The sequence below is a fragment of the Anastrepha obliqua genome, chromosome 1, assembly GCF_027943255.1.
Source record: "Anastrepha obliqua isolate idAnaObli1 chromosome 1, idAnaObli1_1.0, whole genome shotgun sequence".
NCBI classification, from domain to species: Eukaryota; Metazoa; Arthropoda; class Insecta; order Diptera; family Tephritidae; genus Anastrepha; species Anastrepha obliqua.
In genome coordinates, this window is record NC_072892.1 from 66,816,110 (window position 1) to 66,830,364 (window position 14,255).

At 36.4% G+C, this 14,255-nt stretch overlaps 1 protein-coding gene across 5 annotated transcripts in view; it reads right to left on the minus strand.

Moving 5' to 3' along the window:
- The window catches only part of LOC129236464 (protein winged eye), a 49,429-nt gene extending 36,253 nt beyond the window's left edge, over positions 1–13,176 (minus strand). For 4 of the 5 annotated variants that reach the window (XR_008581672.1, XM_054870874.1, XM_054870873.1 and 1 more), the window contains exons 1-2: positions 10,826–13,176; positions 10,487–10,630 (exon numbers count right to left, since the gene is read on the minus strand). Coding sequence is in view for 4 of the 5 variants with exons in the window: in XM_054870874.1 (XP_054726849.1) it covers positions 10,487–10,630; positions 10,826–11,447 (766 nt within the window). In the remaining variant the exon portion in view is untranslated. The remainder of the gene's footprint in view (positions 1–10,486; positions 10,631–10,825) is intronic. The other variant, XM_054870872.1, reaches the window with a different exon arrangement.
- Between the last annotated feature and the right edge of the window lie 1,079 nt (positions 13,177–14,255).

Here is a 14,255-nt window from a genome sequence, read left to right on the forward strand (position 1 = left end):
CTCTGTAAAAAGTGTTCATCGCGCGCTCAGGCCAACTTATGATGATGAGCAATGAGGCCCAGTTTCGGCTTAATGGCTACGTCAATAAGGAAATTGCCGTATTTGGGCTGAAGACCAATCCGAAGCCATTCAAGAACAGCCATTGCATCCGTTGAACACAACCGTTTGGTGCGGCCTATGAGCTGGAGGAATCATCGGCCCATATTTCTTCAAAGACGAGGCTAACACCAGTGTAACAGTGAACGGCGAACGCTATCGCGCCACGATAAACAGCTTTTTGATACCGGGAATTGAAGTCCGTGATTTCCACTATGTTTGGTTCGAACAAGACGGAGCTATTTGCCACACAGCCTGTAAAACAATGGATTTACTGCATCGTCGTTTGGGTTAGCAATTTATCTCTCGTCTCGGACCAGATCGTGTGATATCACACCTTTGGAGTTTTATTCGTGGAGGTATGTAAAGTCTATATGCTTTGTGGACAAACCAGCTTCAAGATACCGGCCGAAGTCCTCCAGCGAGTCATTCAAAATTGCCTGATTACGGCATTGTTGCGGTCATCGTTTGAAAGGGATTATCTTTAAAAAATAAATGTCATCAATGGTCAATAAATGTCGTCAAAAAAAATAAAGATTTCCCAATCAATTTGACTTTTCGTTGTTGTTATTTTAATTTAAAAGCCGATACCTTTAAATTGGCCACCTTTTATTTAGTAAATGAAAAACAAACACTAACAATAACAAAAAAATTTCAAAACTTTTTCACGTGACGACCATTCAGACCTGGAAGCATCCAGATCCTCATATTCTATGTAAAACTTCTAACTAAGGGTTTAAAACACTACAATGACTTTAGTCAAAAAACACCTATCAAAATAGTGAAATTACCACAAGCAATTCTAGAAGAAAAAAAAAGTATTGATAATTTTATGAAGCGAGGCAATTAAATACATGACATCCGTATCAACAAAGGCGTTAAAGTGATTCAGCAAAACGCAAGACGAGTCCTTAGTTAGGGGTGAGGTTCAGCGCACTAGAAAGGGCTAATTTACTGACATTTTCGTTTACTAGGGCGGCAGCCCTTGCTTGCGAAAAACCCGAGTCATTCTAATACGTAGCACCGGCTGCCATAGGAATGCCCACTCACCTAACACCCCTCTCCCTTTAGACCCAATCCGTTGAAACATACTATTTCCTGGGCCTACCGTTAGATGGGTTAAACAATGACGATCGGTGACTATACCGCACCACATACGTATTCTTATGTTCGTCCAATCAGTCGTTGTTCAGACGTTGTCTTTTATCACCAACACAAACTCAATTTTTTTTGTAAAGAATCCGATGTCATGATTCCGATTACATCAGCCAATGAACTGCTTCCTCCAAATTCACTGAGAGCTAGTTGGCCACACCTTCTGAATTCTTTTCACCATGAATGTAGAGTCAAGGATTATCGATTACTAGGTTTGGCCAATAGCTGTGGTGAAAAACAAAATTGTAAGGGAACTTCGGTAGTCACGTTATAGGGGAGATTTACACGATCATTTCACATGTATTCACACACTCGTCCAATCAGTCGTTGTTCGGCAAAGAAATAACATGGCCCAAGACTGTGTTGATTTTTTTACGTATATTGCCAACACAATCTCAGTTTTTTGGTAAACAAATCACTGTCATTACCCCGGTTATGTCAGCCAATCAGCTGATTTTTTCAAATTCCAATCGTTCGTCGGTTCAATTCGGTTAACGGCCTGATATTGGACACACCTTCTAAATTTTTGTTTCACCATATACCAGCTGAATTGTGCCCGCTCATAATTTCATACGTATTCTTACGCACTTCCAATCAGTCGTTGTTCGGACGCCAAAGAAGTAGCTTAGGCTGTCACATCCCCTGTTACGACCGCAACTCAGTTCAATGATTCTTTCTAAATCGTTGAATGACTGTTAACGGTCTCATGTTGGCCACACCTCCCGAATTGTCTCCATCGTGAGTAGTACAAATTAATCCGTCGTTAAATACTTAAAATATTCTATCCAAAAAATTAAGCTTTGTGCGAATCTCGTGTGAAGATTTTTTCAGTTCGCCATAGGATGCTTCGTCCATCCATGTCCGATCTTGTGTACATGGAATAAACCTACGCCTTCACCAATTCAAGCTTTTCTGCAAATTGCATAACTTGACTTGGTATTTTTAAATTCTGTATTCACATATAAGTGGCATTTCACAGATTTCACGCATTTTCTCATAAAAAATCAAGCGGAAAATTTAAGAAAAAAAGAAAAACAATGTTGTAAGCAAATAATATTTAGAAAATAAAAGTGAGATTTCTCTCTAAATATACATATGTAACATAAATATCTCCAAAGAAGCAATACATCAAACGTTTAACGAATAGAGACAACTTTCTAAATGCATACATAAATATTATTATAACTATATAAGGCAGTCAAATGTTAAAAACTGAACGGAAATAATCTCACCCTTGTTATTTCACATTTTTTATTCCGCCGTGGTTGGAACTTCTTCTTCTTCTTCTTTATTTAAGGTTGGAACTGAAGCCCATAATTTTAAACCTTTGCTTTTCTTTGAGCGATTCTTTTCTTTGGTATTACATTTCCCTTGTTTTGTAGAAATTTTTATTTTTTAAATATAACCACCTTTATTTTCACTGTCAAATATGCACCATTATTTTCAGCCAAGGCGCATTCAGTAAAGGTGGTGGCACTAGACCAAAGACAATATTTGGACGTCTGATTGTCAAAGCAAAGTATTGGCAAGGTAGAAAACAATGAATGATTTCGCCTTATTTCATTCTATGCTGTCAGCCAAATAGACACGGCGAAAGAAAAAAAATCTGCTGATTTACCGATCCCACCCAAGAATGATATAATACACGATTGCGCCTTCCGAATTCGCCGTGTCGTAAGAGAACATGAATAAACAAACAAAAGGAAGTGGAGTTATTTGTTTTTGAAGAAAGCAATGGAAACAACCAAGCACAAGAAATTATACGCACACACACACACTTCCTTGCCACGGCGTCTTCCGCATAAAAACGCAATCAAACTGTATCTGGAGGCTTTATATTAATTTATGCTCTTGCAATTTGACACACCGCACTCCGTTTTCATTAGTTTGATTAGTTTAAATCTTACAAATCAGAATACTGTCAAGCAATTCACTGAATTTTCAGAAACATGTGATACTTCCTACTTTTGATTGTTTTGTTCGGACTTGTCAAAATCGCGAAAAATAAAGTAATTGTTTTTAATGGCGCCACATTAGATACTCAATTCGCCTTGGATACCACATTTAATAGATTCGCCTTGATATCAGCTGTTTTCGTTTACATCCGTAATTTCTTTCGTTGTGAAGAAAATGTTAAACCACTTGTCGTTGCTGTGGGGGAATGCTCCTGGGAGTGACAGAACTTGGCCGAATATAAATTCCGGTCGTTCCCGTAATGCAGACATTACGTTAGTCAAATGATTTTCCGTAATGAACGAAAACTCTTCATTTACACCTGTAATTCTGTTTTAGTAAGTGAAATTACTAAGCGAGCGCTCGACGCCAACGTCGTGCAGTTCGACGAAATTCGTCGTGCACCTATACTGCGGTTTCGCCAATATCATATGATTTTTCAACGGTCGCAGATGGTGGGGGAGTCGGTATTTGCACAGAAATAAGCAGAAAAAAGGAATGAAAGCGACAAGGCAGCTGTCAGGGAGTCCTAGACTTTCACTTACTTAGTACTTGCACAGGGGTAAAGTCAACGAACGACGCTGACGGGGGTGGCATGCGCATATCGTACTTCTCCTATTGCACAAGCAAGCACAAAAGAAAAAGCACAAAGCGTGCCACAAAAGGAAGAATCCACCGCAAACAAAACCAACGACGTAGAAAGGAAGAAAGGAGCTGAGAAATTGTAAATGCAGCTTCACTAACAACAAAAAGTTACTATACATACAAACATACACACATACACATATCAAATTTATTTCAGACTTTTTACTTCAACAATCAGACGTGAAGAGCAAAGATAGAGGAACTTCACAAAAGCGGCAATAGCAGTTAGGGTGGAGGCATAGAGCTTCACCGTATCTTTTGAATTGGCAATATGCTTGTAGTACATACTCGTATGTACATATGTATAGCAATTGGACAGCTGGTTGCTGATCACACGCTGCTCATTCATACACACCATCCATGCCAGCGGCGCTAACGCTCACTCACATTGTTTCTCCATTTAAGTGAGTATTCTAAAGAACTCACTTCAAACTCGTATTGTAAATTAAAAGGAAGGAAAATTCGATCGCCGGCGAGCACAAATTTACGCATCACCCGAAAAACCGATAACCATAACCAATCTGTCTGTTGAAAAAGGAATTCCCATGACGCATTCTATAATCTTGTTAGTGCTTTAAATCAACAAAGTAATGAGATATATTAAATGACACGCTTACAACCAGCTCTCTCCCTCAACCAACCGATCAACCAAAGGTAACCCCAGTAACTAAATACTCGTCCATTCATCAGACTACCACCATTTCAACTAACCGGCACTATTGCCATCCCTCCCCTTCTACTTCCACTTTCTATCTACTCATCCGGCCAAGCGTACTCACTCCATATCCTCTCAATTCAATCACCATTATATTTTAATGCGTAGGCATCATGCTGCTGAGATTGTAGCAGAAATTAATAATAAAAGTTAAAGTATAAATTTTTGACAATAACAAAAGGAGCAAGGGGGTAGGTAATTGTTATGAAAAGGGAGTAAGCTGTTAGAGGGCACTTGAAGTGGAACTGCAAAGCAAAGACATAAACGTGCATACATATGTGCATATGGAAATGCATACACACGTGTATTTGTGTGCATTGTAAGTGCCCGCATGCTACGAGTATAGAGACCACAGACAGCAGCAACAAATCGTTGACATTTTTGTGCACCTCTACGGAAAAGTTAACCCGAATGACTAAAATCACTTAACCCTTCTTAGACTGATTATGAAAATTTGATGAAATCGAAATGAGGGAGCACAAATTGCTAAATTAACAGAACAAGAAAAAATACAACAAACAAAATATTAAAGTAATATAAAATAATAAAGTTAAATTAAACAAAATATAAAATGAAATTAAAGAAAAAAAAAATAATTAAAAAAATAAAATTAAAGAAAAAAAAAAAAGAATTAAAGAAATAAAATTAAAGAGAAAAAAGAATAAAAAAAAATAAAATTAAGAAAAAAATTAAACTAAATAAAAAAAAATTACAGAAGCAAGGAAGTTAAATTAAATTAATATGAAATGAAACAAAGTTTAAATTAAAAACATTAAAAGTTAAATTTAAAATAAATTTAAAAAAATTAATAATTAAATTTAAAAAATTAATAATTAAATTTAAAAAATAAAAAATTAAGTTTAAAAATTTCAAAAGAAAAACAGACTAAATTAAAAAACAAAATAAAAACAAGTGTCTAAAATAATCCGGAACGACGCATATTTTTATAACTAACATTTTTCGAAATATTAATTCAGTGGTTTATTAGCCTAATAACGACTTAATTCGGAATTATCTCAGAAATTAAGTACAACTAATGCGGATTGACAACTAAATTTCCCACTTGAATTCTCATAATTCAAGCGGATTAATGGAATTTTCGATGGCAACATTGGCGAAAAATTACAGTTAATATCAATTGTGAATAGAAAATAATAAAACGTTTAAAGAGAAGAGCAAGAAAGACTGGATGCAATGCTAGTTTGAATTGCAATTAAAGATTTTTTTTAATAAATAATTATTTCTTAGTATCAGAGCAGCTAATACCCGTATTTATTGCCTGCGGTCCATCTTTTACTGAAAAAACTATCCCGTAAGCAAATCAACTAGTGCAATCTGCGTAACAACCATATCTAAAACTACAATTTTAAATTTCGATTAACACCGCCGTCTGACTAGGCCATAAGACGCATTCTTCCTAAAATTTTATATACCAGATTCTTAAATAGGAACAGAAGATTTTTTTATTTAAATGCAAATTCTCGAATAAAATATATTTTCTGGTCTGGCAATGCCAAAATATCGGGCAAGATTTAAAAATTGTATGTGGTTAATTTTAATAGCGAGCAACGTTTGCAAAAATTACTATCGAATTCCTAACACAATGATCGCCACTTTAAGTAATTTAGAGGTGCCCTCAAACTTATAGCAGAAAACAAATAAATTTAAAAAAATGTCTTATGTAATCAAGTTATTAAGCACCGTAAACCCTAGTAGCCTATGTGTTAATTGAGTTAGAGTTATAATGTATATAACCCCTACAAATAATAATAATGAAAAAAAATGTTTCAAGTTGCCTCCAATTTGAAGGTTTTTATACAATTTATTTCCAATTTCGAAAGTTACTATCACTTTACATGTTTTTATTCTTTTAAAAGTACAGTTCAATTGTTGCTGGGTAACGATCTTTGAAGAATTGATATGGAATATTAATTAAAGTTGCCTAATTTATCGAAAATATTATTAATAAAAATTAACAAATTAAAAAACACTCGAAAAAGCGATTTGTTCACACAAACTGGCCTGTCTAAGCGCATTTGCAAAATTTTCTGCTTTTATTTTTTTATATTAATCGCAATCAAATCTGTCACGATCATTTTCTTCTCTATTTATTTATAATTTTTATTTTAATTAATCGGTATTATCTTTTATATCCACGATGACACATTAAGGAAAGAAGAATAACAAAACGTCAGGTCGCAATTTAATATGAGAAGTACTAATGGCAAGTATTTTCCATCGCAGTGTAAAAAGTCAAGAAATAAAATATACGTCCACGCGCTATGGACCAGGTTTTCGAAAAAAAAACACAATGAATTTATTTCTATACACCAAATTGGGTCATCTGTCCTTAGTATTTTACCGAAGGTGCTTGAAATTCTCGGCGAAGCAAGGGAGAACTTAGTTGCTTTCAACTGTCATTTTTGTGTTTTGACAGACATTTTCACATAATCCTCAGCAGAAGAAAAGTAAGCGAAAGCAAGTGGAAACTGCCAGCAATAACTAATAATAATTTTGGGAAAAATAAATTATTTTTTTTGCGTAAAATTTTTGCGCAAAAGGTTTAAAAATGTTTTATGGTCGATCTTTAGCTCCTGGGCGAGTCTGCGACTACCAACATGCCGGTCAACTTCGATTATTTCTGTGATTTTATCAACATTTTCTTTAACATGAAAAATGCCTGAACGGAATCAACGATACCAAAATTGCACGTAATCAGCTATTACAGTATCGGCACCAGAAACACCATTCACAATTTCAGCGGCCTGGCTTGCATTTTCGCCTTAATTATAATAAAAAAAAAAACTGTACAATATACTGAATTTTCTCTTTGTTGTATTCCATTGTTAACACCCTGTAACTCACAACTGAATGGAACAAACCAAAAACAGCAAAATAATTTTTTTAGTGTGTGACATTTCACACGAGCCTTACTTTAAATTATTTCATCGATACGTTACGAAATATCGATCACTGTATCCATCTACCGAGAAAATTATGGATTTCTTTTTCCCGAAACTAATAGATATATATATATCTATATATATATATATATATAATTGGCGCATACACCCTTTCTGGGTGTTTGGCCGAGCTCCTCCTCCTATTTGTGGTAAGCGTCTTGTTCCACAAATGGAGGGACCTACAGTTTCAAGCCGACTCCGAACGGCAGATGTTTTTATGAGGAGCTTTTTCATAGCAGAAATACGCTCGGAGATTTGCCATTGCCTGCCGAGGTGCGACCGCTATTAGAAAAATGTTTTTCTTAATTTTGGTGTTTCACCGAGATTCGAACCTACGTTCTCTCTGTGAATTCCGATTGGTAGTCACTCACCAACTCATTCGGCTACGGCGGCCGCCGAAACTAATATTTAATTTTATTCTGGCATAAAAATGATAATTTTTCTTTTACTAAAACATTAAACAAGTTTACAATTAAATTTTTTCCTGAAGGATGATCCTAATCACAAACTATTTGCTAATTTTTCTCTCCCGCCTTCTCAATTCAACTCTATTTGAGAAATTTCATTGAGTTTTTATAACATAAATACGATTTTTTTGATTCCGAAAATGTATTAATTTTCTTGATCTTAAATGCAATGGGTAATACTGCCTGATTGCTTTGAAAAAATTTCCTTTCCGATTCCAATTCTAATTCCAAAACGGACGCTGCCGCCGCATTACATTGTGTGTGTACACCGTGCGGTAGTGCAGAAATTCGAAACCCACTGCGGGTATGAAACAACAAATGATGGCGATGGCCCCACGGCAGGCAATGGCAAACCTCATTTGCCGTTCAAGAGCGGCATAAAAAAACTGTAGATCCTCCTATTTGTGGAACAACATCAAAACGCACACAACAAACAAATTGGATGTGGAGCTCGGCCAAACATCTAATAAACAAATTTTGATTTTTTTTTTCATAAAACTGTGTTTAATACTTTTTATCTCATATCATATTTTATTTCACAAAGCATCATTACATTTTGATGTTATTTTAAGCGTTTGTGAAAGTGAACGATGCCGATCTGGAAGCCAACTTCCACTCCACATATGCAACAAGCCAACGAAAAAACACAATGATAACGACTTCATTAACGTATTAATTCATCCAAAAATGCAATGTGATTGAAAAGTGGGCTGAATTTGAATTTCATCGAAATAAACCGGTCTAAACTGCTGGAACAATCGAATTTGCATATAAGGGAGTGCCATTCTGTCAGTGTTGCCATTGGTGTTATATATCCGTAGGCCCAGCTTGCGTATCGACGGTGTGAGACGATAGCAAAAGGGGTGTTTAATTAGTTGTCTTCAGTTTGTATATGATTCAGGTAGAGATTCTCCAAAATTTACATATCTTGATTTTGATATTGGTAATGGTTGTACGGGTTCGGATAAGGCCTTTATGCCCCGAGACCAGATTGATCTATTGTGCTTAATATTAATTATTATTGCGAGGAATCGAATCAGCTCCTTGAAAGGGAGCATTTGTAAGTATTCATTCTCTAGTAGGTACGACCCCAGGATTCTGTGACTCCTGTGACCTAATGCTTCACAATTGGTGATTAAGAGTTCCATGGACTCCACTTCATCACAGCAGAACCCGTTTAAACTAATGCAGGATAATCTTATTGTATTGAAATGTTAAATGTAAGTGCTCCACAGAGTAATCTGAAGCCCTTTTTGTCTAGAGCTAAAGCAGATTTTGCTGTTGGTATTAAAAGTCAGGAACTTTTTGGAGTAATTAAGGCCGTTGGCGCCGTTCTAGAATTCCCTGGTTTTTATTTGGATCCATTTTTTGGTTTCCTGTTTTAGGTTGTTTTTGCCAAAGCCGAAAAATGGGGTTGGTCTAATAAATGGCCTTTCCGCCCCCTTTTTGGCATAAAAGTCTACGATCGTTGAGCTCTGATGGTACCAAATTGTTGTTGTTTTAACATACATTTTTAAGCAACGCTGCTGCAGTGACAGTCCTTGGCAAATAATATCCAATTCGTTCGTTGCCAAATCGGCATTCTTTTCCAAAACAAATTATAGTAAACTTTTAGATCCTAAACCGGCCCCCACTAAGTACTGAAACGTGTTAATTGAAAACCCAACCACGCATCGTTGTGGGCCTTGGCCGGACTTTAATTCAGGTATTTGGAAACCGTAAAATAATATCAAATTTGTTGCGGGAGTTCCAAGTGTTTGCGATAATTAACAAAAGGGAATGCAGCCTAGCCTAGCGAGACTATTTGCCCCCCTTATAACCTCCATAACCCATAACATAATATGTATGTATATAACCGAAGAAGAAATAATATTGTAGTGGAACAGAGAAGACAAGCCATTTGACGCACTCTGGATTCAGAGTTTGAAATATCTTCTGAAAAATGGCGCATGCTTTACAGAAAAATTAAGATTCTCATTGAATATGCTTTTGCTCTTTTAGGGACATCCGCCCCAATTGAACAAGTCTTTTCGACAATTAAAAGCATATGGACGACCAAGAAACCCCACTTATAAGTCAAAACGCTGAAGTCTACATTGGTTCACTAAACATATTTTGAAACAAAAGTGCTTGAAAACTATTTGAGAGAAAAACCAGATTTGTGGAAGCACATTTTATAGCGGCAGAATCAGCTTCAGGTCGCTTCGGTATCGAATACTTTTGACGAAGAAAACTCGATTCGATCGTTTTGAAACGTTGTTTACGAAATTATATTTGTTTCATTAATAATTTTTGTGCAAAAGAGACTTTGCGTTTATTTTTTTTATGTCGTTCATCGTTCCCCCAGAGATATGCCTGCATATGTATTTGGAATGACCAATTTCTCAAATGAGCTTTCATTTGTGAACAAAATGGCTAAGCCATCCGAATTGTGAAAAAAAATTAATACAAAAATATGACTTTCTTTAACGCAAAGGTTAATCAGAACTTACCCAAATCCGCCACCCGTATGCCAAAGCAATTCATATCCTTGTTGAGTGCCTGTTGTACAGGAATCGTTGTGGAATTGGAGAGTGTGCCCGCCGTTTCCTGTGGTCGCTTACGCGCCACGGCAATACCAACGGGTACCGCGCTATCTGCAAGCAAGAAACAAAAGAACGCAGAAAGCCAAAGGCCGACGCTTCACTGTAGTCGCAATGCAAAACAAAGCACCAAAATTCATGAACTATGAGAGTGGTAAATAGTATGTTCGTATGTGCATGGAAATGCATTACTTAAATAATGCTAAATCGGTTTTTTTTTTTCTTTCTAATTTTTTACTATCAACATACTTGTGGGCGCTGTGGTGAGTGCATTCACTGTGGCCGTTTTGTCCATTTCATTCACCTTCGGCGAGGACGCTTCAATCTTCACTAGCGTTGTCAGCGTGGAAGATGAAGACATTGTTTTGGAAGCGGCTGATATGGAAGCGGAGCAACTAGACGTTGATGAGGCCACACCAACGCCCATACCAACACCAATGCCGCCGCCACTTGCTGATGATGTGGACACGTGATGTTGCTGGTGATGCTGTTGCTGCTGTGTTTGATGGCAATTGGCGGACGTCACCTCCGAAACTTGGCAAGGTTCGCGTTTAATTTGTAAAAAGGTATAAGTTGATGTTGAATTTGTTTGTTGATGGTGGTGATGCTGTTGCTGTTGATGCGGATGATGAGCCGCGGTTGCACTACCCAATGGCGATGTCGTTGTAGTGACAAAATGTGGGCCGCCCGCAAGACTAAAAGGCTCCAAATGCAACGGTCCACCATTTGACGTCGCCGTAGATGGTACTAGAAAGGTAGTGGTGGCCGCAGCAGTGCTACGCTCAAAATGCTCTGAGGCTGCAGCGACGGCAACCGAAGAACCCAGCAAATCCGCAGCAGTATTAGCGCTATGACCATTGAATGTTGCCATTTAAGTGTGCACACAAAAGGTTTTTTACAGTATGTATTTATTATTTTAATTGATTTTGTATTTCTATTTAAGTTGGTTTTGATTCTTATTGAAATTTAATATTTCTTTGTATAACTCACAAACAGGGCGACGGGATTGGGTACGTGTCGAAATGCCGTCGCTAATTTTCAATTGAGTGATTTTGTTACTACTTTTTCTATTGTGGGAATTTTTATGGAGGCCAGCGTGGCCAGCGAAAGAATTGCGACGCAAATTCATTGAATATATTTTCTAAATGCAGATATTCTCTGCACTAATATTTAAAACATTTTAGAAATGTTAATGCTGTTTATGCTACATTTTGGTATACGTTTTTAGCACTTCAGTGAGTTCAGTTCAACACTTTTGATTTGAAAATTTTGTTATTTCACAGATCAGGTTCGTTATGGCGCTTCATCGCATTCCGACTTATTAATTAGTTGGAACTTCGCACACACACACAAGTATATACAAAATGACATAATCCCGCCGCTGTGGTCTCGCACTGTGGTGGTAAATGCGACAGTCGGTACGAATGGCCCCCCTCGGAGCGAATAAAACTTTGGAGCGTTTCCAATTCACTGGCCAGCAGCACTATAAAGTGTTTTTGAACAATTGCAATTTATTTTCCAACTTGGTTTGAAACGTTCACAAAAACCCTTTTGAAAGGTTGTATCTTAAGTGTGCGAAAAAACGCGCGCGCCTTTCAATTTCGCGAATTCGAGTTCCAGGAATTCGACTTTATTTTTTTATTGCCAAATGCAAAGCCGCGGCCAAAACTGGATGGCTGGCTATTTGGTTGGCTGGTTATTTAGCTAAATACATTCGTAGATTTGCCGTCGCGAAAAATGCGAAAACACAACGACGGTATAGTGACGACGACTACAACTACAACGACAACGGCAACGATGACAAAAAAGCAAGTTTTCACTTTTGCCTTTGCCCGTATTCTCTGCGGGTGCACAAACACATGAACACGCCCAATCACACACACATCCAACGACACTATACTGCACTGCACTAATGCCCAGCCACTTTACTAGCTCCTTTTTCGTTGAATTGACTTTGCGTGTTATTATAATTTTATATCTTTTTATTCATTTATATTATGCACTTTCGCCTTTTCAACTATATTCGTGGGCATACAAAACTTCTTTTCGTACACGTTATATCTTCGATTGAATGGTAGAATTTGAGCAATTCTCCTGTGACAGCACATCCATCCATCCAACTTTTCGTTTACGTACTCTCACTCGCTTCGTTGCTTGTATTAATGGCTTTTTTTGCTTGCGTCAATTTCAATTCCTTCTTCGTTCGTGCCTTTTTCGTGTAGATCCTCCACCTCCACAACTAACAGGTATATATATATTTTTTATTTTTATTTCTATAACTATCGCTTTGCTTTGCACCTCTTCTACTTTGTACGAGTTTCTAGCCCCTTCTTTTGCACTCTTCTTCTATCGCCTCCAGCAATTTTCAACCATTTCCGTTTCTTCAACATTCATGCTCCTCCTCAAAATATTAGCAACATTTCAAAGTTTTAAAACTCAGACAATTTTATATTAAATCACTTCCACTTAATATTTCCACTTCACATATATACTAAATTAAATATTTCCAAAAAATTTACATCAAAATGTAATAAAAAATATATTTTTAATTTGTTTTCATTCCCGATTCACAATCTATAGTCAATTCCGCGTTGCCGAAAGTTTAGACTATCTTGCCGAGCTATGTAGCATTAATAACGGCGGTGGTAAAAAATGTCGACTGCGGCTCTTTAACAGCTGAGTGCACTGTCAAAGGAAAACAACGCCGAGTATCGTGCATTTAACGACGGCGAATGGAATGATTACCGATGTTTCGCCACAATTCATATTGGAAATACCGATCGGACTATTATTATGTGAAATAACTTAATTCGGATACTGTAAGTTATATTCATGCATATATATTTACATCATTTCTTTTTTAAAGTTGGAAACTAATAAAAAAAGGAATTTTCACACCGAGCGTAATAAACTTGCAGTTGTTATTCGTTAATTTCTGTCGTATATTTCGTTTTTGTAATATTTCTGATTTTCCGAATAAAATTCTAACGTGGTACAAGTTTTATAAGGTCGTAAAAAATGTTTTAACGAAATTCTTTAAAAATTGTTAAAGACCACAGCGGATTTGTAGTGTTTTATAATAGAAGAGCTAATTTGCACAGAAATAATAAGTAAGTATAGAGTGAAGTGTATTTCATGTCAATTTATTTTAAAATATTACAGTTTTAGTGAATATACAAAAGGGAACATGATAGCGTGTGAAGCCAACAAAAATTGTTGAAAAATAAGTAATATTGCATTGCACTTAATAACCCACTTTCAAACATTGCAATTTCCTTAACTGCATTGGTTATGAAATATTCAGAGCTTTCAGATAACGTAACAAAAACCAAAAAGCCATCTCCAGCTTTCTAAAACATGTGAACATTTACGGAGCTAACGAACACAGAATACAAATTCACTGATAGAATTAAATATTTGCAACTTAAATCTACTAAATTTTTAGTGGACCTCACATTCACGCTTCATTATACCTTACAAGAAAAGAAAAAATCTGATTTATTGGACAATAACACCTACTAGTTTAACGAGACAACTCATGTATTTAGAATTTTAATCCCAAAGAAAGTTAGTTTGATTTTGCTTATAATTCAATACCACCTCGCTTTAAATTAATACGTGTATCACTGTGCACTTATTAAACGACTACTAATATTTTCACACATGTGTACCAATTTCG